The sequence below is a fragment of the Panthera tigris genome, chromosome B3 (genome assembly GCF_018350195.1).
Source record: "Panthera tigris isolate Pti1 chromosome B3, P.tigris_Pti1_mat1.1, whole genome shotgun sequence".
NCBI classification, from domain to species: Eukaryota; Metazoa; Chordata; class Mammalia; order Carnivora; family Felidae; genus Panthera; species Panthera tigris.
In genome coordinates this window covers 84068997-84088919 of record NC_056665.1, presented here as the reverse complement: position 1 = coordinate 84088919, position 19923 = coordinate 84068997, and the positions used below count along the sequence as shown (strand labels likewise).

Here is a 19923-nt window from a genome sequence, read left to right as displayed (position 1 = left end):
TATTAAAAATGTCACAAGATAGCATAAAATAAAAACTTAGAGAAGACATGAGTATCAAAATAAAAACCAGAAACCCACCTTCCATAGAATGGAATTCTTGCTTTGGTAGCATTCTGTTTTAGTTGGTCAAAAGCTCCTATAAAATAAAGAATTAATGAGTTCTCAGACTTGAAAATAAAAATTACAGAGAACGGTTTTCAAATTTAAACACATTACCTGCTCTGAATGTGTCTGCACATATCAAACAGGTCTTCCAACCTTTCCTCTGGTAATAATATGCTAACTGGGAAAATAAGATTTAAAAAATACAATATCAATAAATACAAATTATTATACACAAAATACTTTTGTTTACTCTTGTTATTTACTTAAGGATTAAAGTAAAACTGCTCATATTCTCCTGAGAGTAGTATTATTACATTTTTAACAGTTTTAACTTTAATTTCAGTTAGTTACCAGTATAATATTAGTTTCAGGTGTATAATACAGTGATTCAACACTTCCATACAACACCCGGTGCTCATCACAGCAAGCGCATTCCTTAATCCCCATCACCTATTTTGCCCATCACCCCTCCTACCTCCCCTCTGATAACCATCAGTTTGTTCTCTATAGTTTAAAGAGTCTGTTTCTTTTTTAAGTTTCTTTATTTTTGAGAGAGAGAGAGAGAGAGAGAGCGTGAGCAGGGGAGGGGCAGAGAGAGAGGTAGAATCCCAAGCAGGCTCCGCACTGTCAGTGCAGAGCCTGACACGGGGCTCAATCTCACAAATCATGAGATCATGACCCAAGCCGAAATCAAGAGTTGGACAGTTAACTGACTGAGCCACCCAGGCACCCTAAGAGTCTGTTTCTTTGTTTGTCTCTCTTTTCTTTTTCCCCTTGCTCACATTTGTTTTGTTTCTTAAATTCCACATATGAGTGAAATCATATGGTATTTGTCTTTCTCTGACTTATTTCACTTAGCATAATACTCTCTAGCTCCACTCATGTCATTTCATTAATTTTTTTGATGTTTATTTTTGAGAGAGAGAGAAAGACAGAGTGCAAGAGGGACAGAGAGAGAGGGAGACACAAAATCCAAAGCAGGCTCCAGGCTCTGTCAACACAGAGCCTGACGCAGGGTTCGAACTCAAGAACCTTGAGATCATGACCTGAGCTGAAGTCGGACACTTTGACTAAGCCACCCAGGCACCCCCATCCATATCATTTCAAATGGCAAGATTTCATTCTTTTTTATGGCCGAGTAGCATTCCATTATATATATATATATATATATATATATATATATATATATATATATTCCATTCCATAACGTTTCATTATATATATATATTATATTATATTCCATTATATATATAATATATAATATTATATATATTTAATATATATACACACACCACTATTATTACATTTTTGAACACAGCAAACATTCCATTATATATATATATATATATATACATATATATATTTATATTTATATACACACACCACTATTATTACTTATTTTTAAATGTTTATTTCTGAGACAGAGAGAGAGAGACAGAGCATGAGTGGGGGAGGGACAGAGAGAAAGGGAGACACAGAATCCAAAGCAGGCTGCAGGCTCTGAGCTGTCAGCACAGAGCCCGACGCAGGGCTCGAACCCACAAACCGTGAGATCATGATGTGAGCCGAAGTCGGTCGCTCAACTGACTGAGCCACCCAGGCACCCCTACATTTTTGAACACGGTGAATTTGCTAAAGAGTTTAAATTCTAACTGCCATACAGTAACATTCAAAGGACATAAAATGATCAAGCAATACATTACCATAGTGAAAAATACTAACCACTATTAATGTTAAGTAAAAATAAATAATAATAGAATCCTCTAAAAAATAATCCTTTTTTCTTTTTTTATAGACTATAACATAGTTGAGGCTTGTGAAACAAAATCCGGTAACAAACTTGAGGCACTTAATTCTGAAGAAAGAGGTGGTATGATGAATTAAAAATTAGTAGAAGGATATGCAAAATAAAGATCTATGATTATGTTGGGGGGGACACTGTGAAAAGAGAGCCTGGAACCACAGGAGATAAGCTAAACTTTCCATGTTCTCTTCTCCAAAAATCATATCCTCATGTCCTTAAAGTATAGGAACAGTCTCTTTGGTAAAAGAAACAGGATAGCTATGTAGAAGTCTACGATTCTTATAAAAAGCAATCACAAGGGAGACTCTGGGATTCTTTCTTCTTACCGTACAAAAAGCTATTACAAAAAAATAATAAGATATATCAAATAACACAAAATTGTAAAGCAAGCATTCTAGCCTGGCTTTAACATAAAACTTGATATATACAAACATGTATGTTCCATGACTTTTTTTAAAACTAAGTATAATTTACCTTTGAACATGTTGTTGTTTTACCACTCCCTTGCAATCCAACAAACATGATCACATTCTGTTTTCCTTTAGTGGGTGTCCATGCTTTAACTCCAGGGTCTACAAGCTATGTACCAGAAATAAATTAGTAAGATTGGCTTAACATATGCTTACATTCAAAACCCCTATCGCCACAACTTCTAAATTGTAAAAATAATTTAAAGGCACTTTGGTATAATGGGCAACCATAATCCTACCATTCCCATAAAACTTGACTATTTCCCTATTTTGCCTACACAGGCAAATTTTCTATTTCAGATTCTAGATAAAAAGCAAACTGGAAATAATGTGAGGAATCCTACAGAGTTTAGAGATCAGACCTGGCTCTGCCACTAACTAGCTGTTCACTTTTCTCAACTACAAATGAAGAAGCATGACTGGATAAATTCTCTGACCTCATTTATGTCTGAATTTCTTTTTTTATTTATTAGTCTATAAGAAACCAAAGGAATAAATGAAACTATTCACACAATAAATGGAAAAATACTAGAAGACCACTAGCAGACATCTGTTGCTCTAAAAAAAGTTTTTATAGTTCCTTCTTTTTCTCCCCCTACCACTGAACCTATATCTGTTTTTTTTAATGTTTATTTATTTTTGAGAGAGAGAGACAGAGCACAAGAAGGGGAAGGGCAAAGAGAGAGGGAAACACAGAATCCAAAGCAGGCTCCAGGCTCTGAGCTGTCAGCAGAGTCCAAAACGGGGCTCGAACCCACGGACTGCGAGATCATGACCTGAGCTGAAGTTGAACGTTCAACCAACTGAGCCACCCAAGTACCCCTATTTTTTCTTTTCTTTTTTTTTTTTTGAGAAAGTGAGAGAGAGTGAGAGTGAGAGAGAGACAGACAGAGAGCACAAGAGGAGCAGAAGGAGTAGGCGTGGGGGGAGAGAGAGAAAGAGAGAATCTTAAGCAGACGCCATGCACAGCATGGTGCCCAATGGGGCTCAATCTCCCAACCATGAGACCATGACCTGAGCCAAAATCAAGAGTCGGATGCTTAACTGATTGAGCCACCCAAGTGCCCCAAAACCCATACATATTTTTTAAAGCTCTAAGATTCTCACCATTATTTTCATGACCACGGAAGCATAATCAGTTCTAAGGTGATACAAAGTAATAGGCTATATTTACCACTTGCAAAATAAAATTTCACCAATTGCTCATAATCTAAACAAGAGTTGGGATATTTGGTCTTTTCAAAGGGAATTCTGTAAACAATGAACAGTTCAGAAAAGAAGACTTGTCAAGAGTGACTTTCCATACAAAAGTAAGACCAATAAGGCAAACCTGATGCTAAAGAGGATAAACTCAAGAGAGGCCCTTCTATCAATTAATCTGTAGTGAAGTTTTACTTTTTGTAACCTGGCTTTGGGAATTGTTGCAGGAATAGTACTGGCCTTTCATATCTATACTCAGAACTTTGTATTCAGAAAAGTCAATAATAAAAATAGGCCCCTTTAGAAAAGTTAATAATCTTTCCATTAATATTTTTAATACAGATGAATATTCTATAAAAATGTAAGTAAGTATTCTGAAATAATATTCTTGTTCGCAGTGCTAATGTATTTTTACCCACTGAGGTCTACAGAGAATCACAGCACAATCCTGATATACTCTTACCTTCACAAGTTCTTTAAATACAGCGTGCTGAATCATTTTTCTTTTGTTAAGACCAGATGCCATCTCTTCAAGATCAATAGCAGACCTTCATGATGATGGTTATTTGTGGGTAGGAGAGAAAAGCCAGTTAAGACGTTCTGAAAAAAAGTTTCTGCTCCAGAGAATGTAAAAATATTCAATCATTCACATTAGTAGCCCTCTGATTAACATGCATATAATTACCACAGATTTATAAGTCTATATCCTAAAAAACTGATCAGGAAATATTAGACGGAAGACTGGTTAGTTTTTCAAGGTTTTTTTTTTTTTAAAGTTTAAATATTAATTTGTCCTCATATCACCACAAAGTATTAATTTTATTTACTTATTTTTACATATATACTTTATACATCTTTACACCCAGCAGAAAACAGGATTAATTTCTCTAATTCTAAATGTGTAAATGCCAGCAGTTCTACATTCATTACCCAGTCTAACAGTATGAAAAGGAAAGATGGCCTGGACATGACAAGGATGAGGATTCAAGTAGTTAACTGAGGTGCCTGTATTACTCTATGAGCCCTGCCCCAGTCAGTGCCTTTCCCAGTGAACACAGTAACTGAGATGACACACATTACTCCTTCATTCAAATATGGACAGAAAATCAAAGAGGAGAACAAGAAATGAATACAATTCTCCAATAATGAAGGAAGCTCATTAATGTCATCTTAAGCCTGAAAAGGATAAACTGGCACCACTTTTGTATGAAGAATTGTTAAAAGGCTTTTATATTGAAATACTATACTGTATATGATTGAATCCATCCAAATAAAGGAGTAAAATGGAAAGAAATCCATAATTAAATGAAAGCCACATGTAAGTTTATTCTTTGAAACATCATTACGGAAACATACTATAAATACAGTCTTGCAAAATATGAGTTCTATTCTTTTTAAATGCTTAAAGCAGAAACATTTCTTGATATAGCAGACTTTTCTGGTTAGCTCCTCATCTCAGTAAACTAAATTTAGTTTTGCCTGCTTTTTACCTGATTAATTTAACTTACTTTACATTTTCTCTTAGTTGCTTCACTAGTTTAATATTAACATCTGCTTCCAATAATGCTGTACATACTTCTTTTAGCATAGCATTTAATACCTGCAAATAAATAAATACATAAAAATTTAACACAACCCCCCAAAAAAGTTTAACACTCCCCGTGTATCATTTCAATCTTATAAAAACAATGGCTGATTACTCATCATATACTACCATAACTTAATAAAAGTAATACTACACTATTATAGGAAAAAAAGTTTTTCAATTAGCCTTAGAAAGAGCATTTTATCAAATGTCTAATCATGTTGTCAAAATAAGACATTCTATTTAGTTTTATTCAACCAAATATTATCACAATTTTATTCCTATATTAACGTAACAGTAGTAAAGACTTTTTCTTTAAGCCAAAGAAAGTTACTACGCAATAGATGCTGCTATTGAACACCTTCTGTGGCTAATACACAGCACTTTATATTCACTATATCTGCTTAATTGCACTACCATGGAGGAAAATATAACAACAAAAAAAAAATAATAACCAAGTCTGACCTAGCAGTCTTACTATTTCCACTCAGAGCAGAGGAACAAAGTTGAAAAGAAAACTATCCTCCATTGATAACTCACTATCAGGGCACCTGGGTGGTTCAGTCGGTTAACCGCCCCACTTGATTTTGGTTCAGGTCATGATCTCATGGTTTGTGAGTTTGAGCCATGCATCAGACTCTATGCTGGGAGCCTGCTTGGGTTTGTCTCTCTTTCACTCTCTCTCTCTGCCCCTCCCCCGCTCACACTCTGTCTCTCAAAATAAATAAACATTGAAAAAAAATTAAAAAAAAACTATCATCATATATTTGCTGAGTTACAAGGCCAGTTAAAAGGTCACAAACTATAAAGTCTTAAAAATGGTGAGGCCTTTGTTGCTCATGTAAATAAGTGTTTACACACTAAACTGTAAGCTCCATGAGGGCAGGGATTCTGTAGTCTATTTTGTCACTGCCAAATCCCTGGTGCCAGCAAAAATGTATTCCTTGGGGCACCTGGCTGGCTCAGTCAGTGGACAGTGTGATGCTCAATCTCAGGTTGTGGGTTTGAGCTCCACACTGGGTACAGAGATGACTCAAACATAAAATCTTTAAAAAAAAATGTAGTCCCTCAAATCTTCTTGAATGAATTCCCATCTTCAACTCACTTTGTACATCCTACAGAGGCTTATCAGATCTATCTCTCACTAAAAGGGCCTGATAAAAATGGAACTGATCTTTCATTAGAGGGATTTCTTCTTGTTAATTCCCTAGCAGCACAGTACTAGGAACAGAGAAGTTTGCTAATTCAAGCAGTAGCTTTAACTCTACTTCCCACTAAGCTCTTTTCCCTGGTTTCTTTTTTTCTCCACTATAAACATAAACAGCACAAAGGTTACACAATAGGGAAAACTGTTTTGAAAGCTGTTGTTTTATTTATTCTGAATTCCAAAGACTAAACAATGGTTATAATTATTAGAAAAAGCACTGGATGAGGAATTAGAAAAAAGACACTAATCCTGGTTCTTCCAATAAATAAACATGTGAAACTGACTTTCTGTTGCTGTTAACTAAGAGGCTGGACTAGCTAAATTCAAAGATGGTCCCAAAATTATTTAATTCCATTAGCTTATTAAAATATTGATAACAAATTCTGCATTAGAATTTCTTTCCAGTGAGCACAGAGTAATGTACAGAAATACTGAATCACTGTATTATACACTGTATTGAACTAATATAGCACTGTTTGTTAACCACACTGGAATTAAAATTTTTTTTAATTAAAAAAAAAAGAATTTTTTTTTTCAAACTTCCAAGTTAGAAAGTACTTTTCATCTATTATTTCATTTGATCCTTAAAACCATCTTATAAGGTAAGTGCTTTTTTCTTATTTTATACATTAAAGAATCTGAAGTTGACTTGCCCAGATTTCTATCACAAGCTACTAAGTAGGTCACTAAACAAGGTCTTCTAAAACCAAATTCAGTACTCTCCCATTGGTACCACAAAATATAAAGTATACTTGTGGACTCTCATCTTTTTTCAATTGACAAATCATTAAGACACAAGACATGGGGGGAAAAAGAAAGAAATATTTTAAGAATTTTTTTAATATATTTTTTTTATTTTAGAGAGAAAGGGGGGCAGAAGAGGAGACAGAGAGGGAGGGTGAAAGAGAGAGAGAATCTTAAACAGGCTCTATGATCAAAACGACTAACACACTCTGCATGGAGCCAACAGGGGGTCCTGAGACCCTGGGACCATGACCTGAGCTGAAATCAAGAGTTGGATGCTCAACTTTCTGAGCCACCCAGACACCCCCAGAAAGAAATATTTTAAACTTAAAACAAGAAAGCCAGGAGGAAGAGTATTTCAGACACCATACAAGGAATCATCTTACAAAATCTCTAAAACAACTGAGTGAAGATTTCAGAGAAAATGAATCAAAGTAGACAAAATAAAAATACTAGCCTTTAACAAGAATGCTAAGTAAAAGTCAAAGAGAAAAAGGTGAGACACACACACATGCCTAGCCAAGAAAAAAGAAGCAGGACAATGAAGTTTTAGGCCTATGTCAAGAGACAAAGCAAAAGTGTATCTCCAGACCTAAGCCCTTTTTTAAAACATAAAATGTATGTCATTTTTACATGTTAGTTAAGGTTCAATTTTTTGTTGTTGTTGATTCTTTTTTTCTAATTCTTTATAGCAAGTTAAACAGTAAGATGGTCAACTCAATAAAAGACACTAACTAGTGTCTTCAGTTTTAAGTGTTTACCTACAATGATTAAATCTACAACAAAACAAATACAAACATTGAGATTACTGATAATTCACCTCCCCAATGCTAGTAATGATGTGCTATCACACGCATTTCACATATTTTACATACCTCTTCATTGATAATGGTGGCATTGCTCAATGAGCGTAATGCTGATGTTATTTTTCTTCCAAGGTCTGCTAGTACCATCTTGAAGGCTTTGGTAGATGTGATTACAAGAAAATCTAGGAAAGAAAAAATTAAATAAAAACATTTGAAAATAATCAATACCGGTTCCCATAACTGGAGACTTCTAAAAAAGAATATTTAAATTCAAATAAAGTACTTTAGTCTTCAGATACTGTAACCTTGGGGTGCCTGGGTGGCTCAGTCAGTCGAGTGTCCGACTTTGACTCAGGTCATGATCTCATGGGTTCCTGAGTTCAGGATGCACATAGGGCTTGCTGCTGTCAGTGCAGAGCCCGCCTTGGATCCTCTGTCTCCCTCTCTCTCCGTCCCTGTCCCTCCCCGGCTTGTGTTCTCTCCCTCTCAAAAATAAACAAACATTAAAAAAAACAGATACTGTAACCTCAACCTCTATAGCCTCAATCTGCCACTTGAATATAGGCATGCCCAAAAGCTAAACCTACCACTTGATGATGTATACCTAATTAGAATATTTTATACAAATCAGCAAATTTAACCTATCAGATAATATGCTTTGAGGAAATGATGGTATGATCTCAAATCTGGAGATACATTTGAACATGGACATTTTGAACATACATTTGAATATGAGAAAGAGAAAGAAAAGGTGATTTCTACCCAGAAATATTGTCTAATTTATCACATAAAAAGACTTTTGTAAACTATTTTGATTCATGCTCTAAGCCAAAAAAAAAAAAAAAGTTTTAATTAATAGGACACCTAACTTTTCACACACATTATATTAGCTCATCTTACTCTTCTAATAACCAAGGAAAGAGGTATATTACTAATCTTCCCATTTTAAAGCTGTTCTTGATTCCCCAACTCTGAAACAAGATAACCTCAAAGACCCTATCCAGCTCTAAAACGTTACAGTTTTATAAAGTATGCAGATATACCCATTACACTTAAGTCCTATGCAAGGATTTATGGACGGTAAGCAAGCAAGCATGACAGGTGGTCCCTGGCCTCAAGTTGCTTATCCACTAGCTGGTAAAACAAGGCACATGAATGAATGGCAAAATAAATACTAAGAGAAGTCCTCTTGCCTGACTGCCTTGGAACCGGGACGTTGGCTTTTTCCTACCTTCAGGCTCAAACGAAACATCAGCTCTTCCTGGGTCTCAAGCCCGCCAGCCTTTTTGGACTGGAACTACACCACTGACTTAGCTCTCCTAGGTGTCCAGCTTGCCAAGTTGAAGGATCTTGGGGCTTAATTAGCCTCCATGATCACATGAACCATTTATTATTCCTTATAATAAATCTCTTTTTATATATGTGTATATATATATATATATATATATATATGTGTGTGTGTGTGTGTATATATATACACACACACACACATATATATATACACACATATATATACACATATATGTAAATATACACACACATCCTATTGTTTTTGTGGAGACCTTTGATAATACCAGTAAAGTATGAGTTCAAAGTTAGTAATGAAACTTTATGATCAATGGCCAATGATTATTTCTATAAAAATTCTAAGGAAGAAAAAACAGGCTCAAGGAGACAGAACAGGCTGTACAGAGAAGTTTGAATGTGAATTTGATCCTGAAATATAGGTAGAACATGGACAGGTGGAAAAGAAGACAAAAAGGAATTTGAAGATGATATGGCATAAGCAGAAATTGAGACATGGAAAAGCCTGGGACATACTTACAACTTACATATACATATGTATGGACTTGTAGATCATTAAATATGCATTATTTAGGAGACAGTAAATTATACATTCTAGTCAGAACAGTGGGCTATCTAATTAAAAGGAAATGCAGTTAGTAAAGGGCTCTGAAACCAAGTTAAAAAGTATCAATTATCTGGTATAAATAAGTAGTATCAGCAGAAAAGTTCATTTGTTCAAAACAATTTAGTAACTCTTCTGAATTAATCCAATCTAATATAGTCAACCAAGATAATCTAGACTAGATCCTACATAGAGAGTATACAGGAGATTAAAAATAAGAGAAACAGAAGGACAAAATTGCTGACTCATTCAACATCCAGAAAGCGGAGATGAGGGGAGTCAAAAGAAGCAGGAAAGGAAACGCACTCAAGGACTTATCACTGGCAAAGAGATATTCCAGGTTGAGCTCCAGATTAAACACTACACTTCCACTCACATAAAATTAGGTAATTTAGAACATAAAAAATTACTAACAATACTTGATGGAATTGAAAACAATTGCTTACCATAACTTGTTTACAATTACATGGTTACTTCACCTAAAAGACCAACTACTTCTTAGAAAAGATCCAGCACTTTTTGTTTCTTCTCCCATACTCCTTATACTATTATTGCTTAAGTAAATATTCTTAAGGTAAAAAGAGCCAGATGTTTCAGTTCATCTCCTTTACCACTGTGTTACCAGGAGAGATATAATCCTAATTATGACACCACAATTTACTTTTTTAGAGATCATGTCATAAACATGTCATCCTCCATTTTAAAAAGCTATACTAGTTAACTAAAATAAACCTATTTCCCATATTGGGCAGATCTTTTTTAAAAAGCTTCTGTTAAGTTTCTTTTCCTTTTTTAAAAAAAACTTTGAGAGAAAGAGAGCAAGCAGGGAAGGGGGGGCGGGCGGGGGGTGGGGAGCAGACAGAGGAACTGAAGCAGGCTCTGTGCTGTCAACAGAAAGCCCGGTGCCAGGCTGGAACTCATGAACTGTGAGATCACAACCTGAGCCAAAGTCGGATGCTCAAACAAATAAGCCACCTAGGCACCTCTGTGAATTTTCTAATACATTTTTCCTTATGTAAGTACTTATTGGCAGCACATTTTCTTATACATTTGACTGGTTATAAAAACCTGCATTTCAGTAGAGGAATAATGATACCTAATAGTACCTTTTATTATTATAGTATTTCCTCTGCAATTTCCAAGGATATGTTTGTGAAAACTCCGGTATTAGAATTCTGCTCAAAACCTCAATGCCTTCCTATTTCATGCAGAGATAAAGTCTTCAAAATGGACTGTAAGGCCCTCCCAAACACACACACACACACATATACACACATACACACACACACACACACACACACACACACACTCAGTTTTAATCACATGGACCTCCTTGCTTTTGATGATGCACTATACCACCTCAGGGCCTTTGTACTGGCTGGCATGTTCTTCCTCTGGCCCACATGGGTAAGACAGCTCCCTCCCCCATCTCCTTCAGGTGGTTGTCCAAACGCAGTTTCTCAGTGAGGCTTTCCCTAACCACTTGTTTAAAATCACAATCTGCCTTCTCTTTATTTTTCTCATCATTCCACTACCAACTGACATATGATTTACTCACACTGTTTGTGCTCTATATCCCCCAACTGAAATATAAGCTGCATGAGGGCAGGGACTTTTCCCCCTTTTGCTCTCCCTATGAGCTCACTGCTTTATGTATCCTCAGAGTTATGTATTGAAAATGAACTTTACAAATGAAAACATTTAAGACTTAGGAATAAAGCAAGACTAGGGATCCAAAGTCATGAAAGGCCTTTCAAATATCTCCTTTAAGACAACTAAAATAAACCAGTGAAGATAAGACGATAAATTAAAAAAAAGTCAATGATCTATGTAATTGATATCGTACAATTAATACTCATTTGCCATCACTTATTATAACTTTTTAGAATTTCTCTAAAAAAGAATTTCCAACAAGATTCTTAAAAATGACCTTTACCTTGGTCTTATATGCACACTAAAATGCAAAACATTTTTTAATGCAAAACATCTTTTTTAATGTTACTAGCTAACCCTATATCTCAAATTAGAGTAATTTACAATTCAAGAACACTCCCTCAAAATTCTCTTGTTCAACTAAAAAGATTTACAGAAGTAAAGCAGTGTGTGCTAGAACTTCACAAAAAAGGAATCTCTACTTAGATGAGGCTATTGGAAAGGTAAGGGTAAATTACTGTATAGTATTTCATTCAATTTAACATCTATTATCTCATTCCACCCTCACAACAATTTTATGATACAAGCAGGTTACAGAATGGCTCTTCCCTAGAAGGAAAAAAAAAAAAAAAAGCAAAATGACTTCCCACAGTCCCTTGGCTACCCAGTCTTAGGCCCTATAGTATGAATGATGCTTTAAAAAATAGGGTTGAATGCCCCTGCTGGCAAACTCCAGGGTCAAATTTTGTTGCTATATTACAAGAGAGGAAATCGTCTTTTGAAAGCAAAAATGCACACTCTTCTCCATGGCAGAATAACTGCAATGTCCAGAAAGAACTGATGAGGACCACTGCAATCAGATGTGTGAGGACGGAGCTTCATCTGAGTCACATGTTCTGACAAGAATCTGACTAGGAGTTGGATAGTGAGGTGATGGAAACAGGCTCAAGTCTGGGTGCCCTCATAGGGCAAGCACAAGGCCAAGTATCATACTTACCTGCTGCAGTGTGAAGTACTGGAAAGAGCATGGGCTTTGGAGTCTGACAGACTTGGATTCAAACCCAGCTCTGTTACATACTGGCTGAGTTACTGTGGGCAAGTTACTTAATCTCTCTGAGCCTCACTTTCCTCACCTGCAAAATGGAGATAATACCATTATCAAGATAGTGACCCTGAAGGGATGTTGTGAGGGTTAAATGAGACAATAAATATAAAACTTCCTTGTTTTCTTGAATGACACCAACTGGCTCTCCCTATATTTTCATCCGAAGTGTAAGTAAACTAGAAATTTTCTTAAAAACCTTACCCTACTAAGTTTCCTATCCCATCACCTAGGAACCACCCCAGGAATCTTTAATGCCAATTACATGTTCCTGTAATTCTATTATTCAACAGAAGCTGGAGTGTCCAAACAGCCACTTTATATTATTTATAAACATTATAAATATGCCTGCCAGAACCTTGCCTGATCTGAGATTTTATAAACAGATCCTAATGAATAGAGATTTCAAATCCTATTACAATTATAGGATTATTTAAACTTATATGAACTAATTTTTACTATAAAAAACTTATTTTTAGCCCTAGTCAGTGACTAACTTATTGGATCAATATTAGACTAAAAAACTAAATAAATATATTATTAGTAGTAAATATCTTTAGAAACTTTACTTCTACATTATATACCTTTCCATAAATTAGTCAATAGCCCAAACCAAAACCTGCTTTCCTGACTATAATACTAAATATATGGATATATATTTAAATTCTGTATGTCATATGTATTCACATTCTAGGATAACAGAAAATTAAATTTATTTAACAAAGTGGACTATCTGTATTTTATCTGCTAAAATTATTATATTTGAATAACCAACAATATAATGTTATAAATTATGACTTTTAAATTTGTGGATATTTTTTCATACTGAATCTTGGTCCTCCAAGGAAATAATTCATAATAGTTTATGTTTTGTGATTACAGGAGGATACGTGTTCACTGTAAAAATTCAAACATTACAGAAATACTAAAGGCAGAAAATGTAATTCCCCTAATCTTACACCCTCTTGTCCCCTGATAACCAACAATAACAATTTAGTATATGTTCCTACAGATTTTATTTTCTATGCATATAAGTGAGGCAAGTTTTCGCAAGAATTATGATTTGGGGTAATGAAAAGGGAAGCAGTAATGAGGGAAATTCTTTTGTAAACTTGCTCGCTAATGTTAAAAACATGCTTAAATGCAAAAGACAGAATACAAAACTGTATTTATTGTATAATCCATTTTTATCTATAAACAAATATCAAAAAATAACATTAGCCTCCAGGGAAATGCAAATCAAAGGCACACTCAGATACTACTCCACACACAATAGGATGGCTATAGTCAAAAAGACATAACAAGTGTTGTTCCGAATGTGGAGAAATCAGAACCTTCATGTACTGTTGGTGGGGATGTAAAATGGTACAGCCCGTTGGAAACAATTTGGGCAATTCCTCAGAATGTTGAACATAGGGTTACTATATATGACCCAGCAATTCCACTCCTAGGTACAAGTCAAGAGAAAGTAAGATACATCCAAACAAAAAGTTGTACATAAATGGTCATTGTGGCAGCATTATTCACTCTAGCCAAAAAGTAGAAAGAACCCAAACATCCCTCAACTGATGAGTGGGTAAAAATAATGTGATATATCCAGAAAATGGAATATTTGATAATAAAAAGAAATGAACACAGCAAAGAAAACAATCAACCAAACTAACAGGCAATGCGAGAAGATCTTTGCAAATGACATATCAGACAAAAGGTTAGTTTCCAAAATCTATAAAGAATTTACCAAACTCAACACCCAAAAAACAAATAATCCAGTGAAGGAATGAGCAAAACACATGAATAGACAATTTTCCAAAGAAGACATCCAGATGGCTCACAGACACATGAAAATACTCAACATCACTCATCATTAGGGAAATACAAATCAAAACCACAATGAGATACCACTTCATATCTGTCAGAACGGCTAAAATTAACAACTCAGGAAATAGATGTTGGCAAAAATTCAGAGAAAGGGGAACCCTTTTGTACTGTTGGTGGGAATGCAAACTGGTACAGCCACTCTGGAAAACAGGAGGTTGGTTCCTCGAAAAATTAAAAATAGGGGCGCCTGGGTGGCTCAGTCGGTTAAGCGGCCGACTTTGGCTCAGGTCACGATCTCTCAGTCCGTGAGTTCAAGCCCCGCGTCAGGCTCTGTGCTGACAGCTCAGAGCCTGGAGCCTGTTTCAGATTCTGTGTCTCCCTCTCTCTGACCCTCCCCCATTCATGCGCGGTCTCTCTCTGTCTCAAAAATAAATAAACGTTAAAAAAAAATTTTTTTTAAAAAAAGAAAAATTGAAAATAGAACTACCCTATGACCTAACAAATGCACTACTAGGTATTTATCCAAAAGATACAAAAATGCTGATTCAAAGGAGCACATGCACCCCAATGTTTATAGCAGTGATATGAACAATAGCCCAAATGTCCATTGACTGATGAATGAATAAAGAAGATGTGTGTGTGTGTGTGTGTGTGTGTGTGTGTGTGTGTGTGTGTGTAACAAACAGAATGCTACTCAGCAATCAAAAAGAACAAAATCTTGCCATTTGCAACAAAGTGGATGGAACTAGAGTATATTATGGGACACGTAGTAAGTCAGAGAAAGACAGATATCGTATGATTTCAAATATGGAATTTGAGAAACACAACAGATGAACATAGGGGAAGGGAAGGAAAAATAAGACAAAAACAGAAAGAGAGACAAACCACAAGAGACTTTTTTTTTTTAACGTTTATTTATTTTTTTTGAGACAGAGAGCATGAACAGGGGAGGAGCAGAGAGAGAGGGAGACACAGAATCTGAAACAGGCTCCAGGCTCTGAGCTGTCAGCACAGAGCCCGACGCCGGGATCGAACTCACGGACCGTGAGATCATGACCTGAGCCAAAGTCAGACGCTTAACCGACCAAGCCACCCAGGCACCCCAACAAAAGAGACTCTTAAATACAGAGAATAGAGGGTTGTTGTAGGGGAAGCAGGTGGGGGGATGGGTTAATGGGTGATGAGCATTATGGAAGGCACTTGGGATGCGCACTGGGTATTACATGTAAGAGATGAATCACTGGGTTCTGCTCCTGAAGCCAAGACTACACTCTATGTTAACTAACTTGAATTTAAATAAAAAAAAAAAAAAAAAGAGTTGAAGTACTGATTCATGCTACAACATGGATGAATACTGAAAACAATCTGCATGAAAGAAACCAGTGACAAAAGATCACATATTCTAGGATTCCATTTATATGAAATGTCCAGAAGTAAATCTACAGAGACAGAAAGTGGATTAATAGTTGGTTAGGGCTCCGAAGTTGGGGGAAAATGAGGAATGACTATTAATGGGTATGGGGTTTCTTCATGGAGTGATGAAAATGTTCTAAAATTGATTGTGGTGATGATTGCACAACTCTGTCAATACACTAAAAAGCACTGAATTGTATACTTTAGGTGAATTGTAGGATATGTGAATTTTATTTCAATAAAACTGTTAGCAAATAACATTTATCATTTCTGGATGGTGAATTTTTATTTTCCTATTTACATCTTTTTTGTAATTTACAAACTTTTGGTATGACTATTATTTTTTAAGTCAAAGGTAAAATTAATTATTTTTCAAAGTTCTCCTTGTGAGAATTACAATGATATTATACTGGGGATTGAGATGAAGTTGCCACATGGATTCATTTAGTTATTCATTCATCAAACACCTAGTATGTATTACAGGAATTGTCCCAGCATGAGAAAAGCTCTAACTCCAAAATCAATAAATCACATCAATTTAACACAGACAAAACTCCTCTATTAACTTCAGAAGATAAATTATACATCATACCATCACTGACTTACCTGCTTTAATTCTGCAACAAAGGTTATATTCAATTACATCAAAAAGTATCAGGAAATTCCCTCTTCATTAAAATAATCTGTTTCCAAATTTTAAAATTCCTTTTAACTAAAAACAACAACAACATGACACTTTATAGTTTGATAACAGAAAAGGCGTACCAAAAACTCAATTAGCAACAAGAGGTAACAGTTCAAAAACAATGAGAATCATTCCTTTAAGATACTTTTTTGGCTAGCAGGTCAATTATAACAAGAATTTTTATGTAAACTTTTACCAAGATTAAAACAAGTCAAAAGAATTCCTTGGAAACAGTTTGTCCTGAAGTTGAACATAGACTGAAAATACGGAAGAGGAGGAATGAGCTATTTCAAGCAACGGGTTATTTCAGCGACGTTTAGCTAACACCTATCAGCTAAAAATTAGATATTCAATCAACCTCTAGGGATAGTAACATCAAAAGGTGTTGGCAGAAGTGGCCTCATCTAAATTCTTAATTAGGAGAGTGAAACAAGGCATCAGATTTTGAAAAATTTCACTGGCTACATATTAAGTACAGCCAGGCTTAATAACCATTGCATGAGGCAATATTCTTCAAAGAAAAACAGAGAAAGAAAAATCTGTTCCATAATTTAAAAAGATTAGAGTCAAATAGCAAATACTTTGGAGGGAGAAAAACTTGAGAGCAAAGAGACTACGTACACTAATCTTATCCCCAAAGTCTAATGGAGACGTGGGCTTGAACAAGGGAAGCAGATAGCAAAATGGCTCAAGTCAAGCCCGTAAAACAGAAGCTACAGGACATAATGACCAAATGGTTGTGGAAAATGAAGGGGAAAAAAAGGCAAAAGTGACTCCAAGGTCTCAAACAGTAACCAGATGGCCAATGATGCCATTAACCAAAGAATGGAAGGCAAAAGAGAAACTGGTTGGAAAATTAAAGAGTTAATACAGAAAAGGTTCAAGGGGCTGTAAGGTTTTGTAATGTTGTATTTGTAAAGTTTTACTAAAGTTGGATTTTGAGCACATCTACTAAAATATTTTGTAATGTTCTACTAAAGTTGGATACTGTGCACATTCATTTTATTATTCCTTAAAAATTGAACATACAAATATCACAAAATTCAAGTAGAAACAAGGAGTCAAAAACATGTATATATCATATAGTAATAATGAAAAGAATAAAAAAAAAGGAAAGTTGAGGTAGTAAGCTTGGTTTTGGACGTACTAAATTTATAGAAACTAAAAAACTATATCATTCATGAGGCAGAAGTTACAGGAAAAAAAAAAGAAGTTACAGAAGTTTGGAAATGATTGGCATACAAGGATAATGCCATGGAAGCCATGGATGTAGACAATAATTCTCAAGAAGACTGTGAAAGACCATTTGGGTTACAGGGATGGCAAAGAGCCAACAAAAAGCAGTCAACAAAGACTGAGAATAATTAACAGGGATAGAAGCCCTTATTAATTCCTTACCCTCTCCAAAAGCATACAGAAGAAAATCAATTTTTTTAAAGCTGCCATTTATATTTATCTTATTAAATTCCAGAGGTGGATCCAGAATTCCCAGTTAGGTGAAATTAGAGGCAAGATCTGTTTGAAGATGCTTTTATTAAATTAGAAAATACTAACTGACCACATGAAAACATCAAGAGAAAGAGTTTTAAGGGAAATAATTCTACCCTTTGGCACCAACACTGCTATATTCTAGACACTGCCCAGAACAGATCACCTAATCTTTCATCCCCATAATAAGTTATTAGATAGATGAGGAAACTGAGACTGGATTGGACTAGCAACCTGCTCAGGGTCACAAATCCCCCTGAACAATCTCATCTGTGTTCCCATAGCTATCATGGCTCTTTAAACTTTCTCATTACTCATCTTGCTATAATGTATATTTATGTGCCTCTCTCACTGTACTGTTAGCTCCTCAATGGCAGTATTTGTGTCATTCATTTCAATATCCCTATAGATAGGAATAAGTAAATACTCTGTTGAATTAAGCATATGAAAGAACTAGGTGAGAATAGCAGCAAGAAAGACAATAGGGGAAAGAGTTTCAAGAAAGTGTCAAATGTACAGAAAGAGCCATGAGTATATCTGAAGTCACCATTGGCATTGAACTGATATCCCGTATTGTTTATTGAACGCCTACTATATGCAGAACAATGTGTCGAGCACAACGGACACGGAAAAATAAAATCTCGTACACGTCAAAAGGTTTTCGGAGAAGTAGCCACATCTAAATTATTGATCAAGAGAGCAAAGCAAAGAGCCAGGCCTGTAATTGCCTACATCTAATTTGGCTCGGGTAAGTCTGAAGACAACTTAAAAGGGTCACAGTGCATCCTTTAATAAAACTTCTGACGGGGCACACGAGATGAAAAAGGGCCAGCGCACCTCAGTCTCGGTGACGAGAGTCGGTGGCCAGAGAAGCCGACTCCCTCTGGAGTCTCTAGCCCCCAAGCAGGGCTGAGGCTGCCCCTAGCTGCCAGTCCGTGGTCGGGGGCGGGAAAAAGCAAGACACTTACCGCAAAAGGCACCGCTACCGCTGTGGCCCAAAGGGGCCGGGGATTCCTTCGCGAGGCCCCCGCAACGTGGGAGGAAACCAAGAAAAGCAGGGATCAGACAGACAGATGCGATCCCACAGCCCGACTTCCCAAACTATACAAACTAGGGCTCCAGCGCCCAGCACCGCGACGCCAACTCCCACCAGCTGGAAGACCGACGATTGCCACCGAACCTTCCGCCCAATGAGGAAACGTCACCACTCGGCGTAGTCCAGCCTCTTATGAAAAGGATACACTTCCGCTTCCGGGGCACCTGCCGCGTACTTTCAGTCCTTTCGCTGAAAGGGTTTATTGCGATGTTTCTTTGCTTCGACTGGCTTTGGGACATTCCGTTTCCTATTGCCCAATCACTGCGGCAGCAAAGTGGCAGTACAGGATGTTCTCTAGGGATGCGATCTCAGGAAATAATTCCGGCCTCGAGAAGTCACCTTAAAAAGTGACTGGACAGTGCACTGCCAGCTGAAAGGAGAATCATGAGAGATGCAATTCAAAGTAGGGTTTCGTCCCCAGGCGCACGTGCGAACACCAACAAGGGGCGGGGCTTAGGGATTTCGCAGCCCGGGGAGGCGGGTTCCGCCGTGTCGGATCTGGAGTGGAGACCGCTCTCTGCTTGCGCGTGCGCATTGCGAACTTTCCCCGACGCTGTTTTCTGCTCCAAGATGGAATTCCGCTCCGCGCGGCAAGCAATAATGCAGCTGCTACGTACGGTGGCTCCGGCAGACCTCCCAGCGCTGCTCGAGTGGATGAGAACTACCCGTAAGCGACCAGAGCCAGACGCAAGTGGTTGGGGCAAAGATACACTATAGGTGTTGACCTTGGGGACCCAAGACAGCATGAGGCCGAAAGCCTCCTAGGGGTCGCTGTGCGGGTCTCTGCTCCTCTCTATAGGAGAGGTTGACGGGGGGCACATTTCAAACCTTAGCAGGT

At 36.7% G+C, this 19923-nt stretch overlaps 2 protein-coding genes across 5 annotated transcripts in view; one reads left to right on the top strand and one right to left on the bottom strand.

Moving 5' to 3' along the window:
• Nucleotides 1-19171, bottom strand: part of SRP54 (signal recognition particle 54) — a 39147-nt gene extending 19976 nt beyond the window's left edge. Inside the window, exons 1-8 of one of the 3 annotated variants that reach the window (XM_007073736.3) lie at nucleotides 18958-19171; nucleotides 12481-12616; nucleotides 7991-8103; nucleotides 5088-5179; nucleotides 4043-4127; nucleotides 2384-2488; nucleotides 217-283; nucleotides 79-136 (exon numbers count right to left, since the gene is read on the bottom strand). In XM_007073736.3, the coding sequence (XP_007073798.1) occupies nucleotides 79-136; nucleotides 217-283; nucleotides 2384-2488; nucleotides 4043-4127; nucleotides 5088-5179; nucleotides 7991-8103; nucleotides 12481-12511 (551 nt within the window). In that variant the 5' untranslated portion in view covers nucleotides 12512-12616; nucleotides 18958-19171. Of the gene's footprint in view, nucleotides 1-78; nucleotides 137-216; nucleotides 284-2383; nucleotides 2489-4042; nucleotides 4128-5087; nucleotides 5180-7990; nucleotides 8104-10276; nucleotides 10644-12480; nucleotides 12617-18957 lie in introns of those variants that run through there. The other 2 variants (XM_007073737.3, XM_007073738.3) reach the window with 2 other exon arrangements.
• Nucleotides 19172-19248: 77 nt separating this feature from the next.
• The window catches only part of LOC102959051, a 41886-nt gene continuing 41211 nt past the window's right edge, over nucleotides 19249-19923 (top strand). Inside the window, exon 1 of one of the 2 annotated variants that reach the window (XM_042989564.1) lies at nucleotides 19249-19752. In XM_042989564.1, the coding sequence (XP_042845498.1) occupies nucleotides 19470-19752 (283 nt within the window). In that variant the 5' untranslated portion in view covers nucleotides 19249-19469. The remainder of the gene's footprint in view (nucleotides 19753-19923) is intronic. The other variant, XM_007073740.3, reaches the window with a different exon arrangement.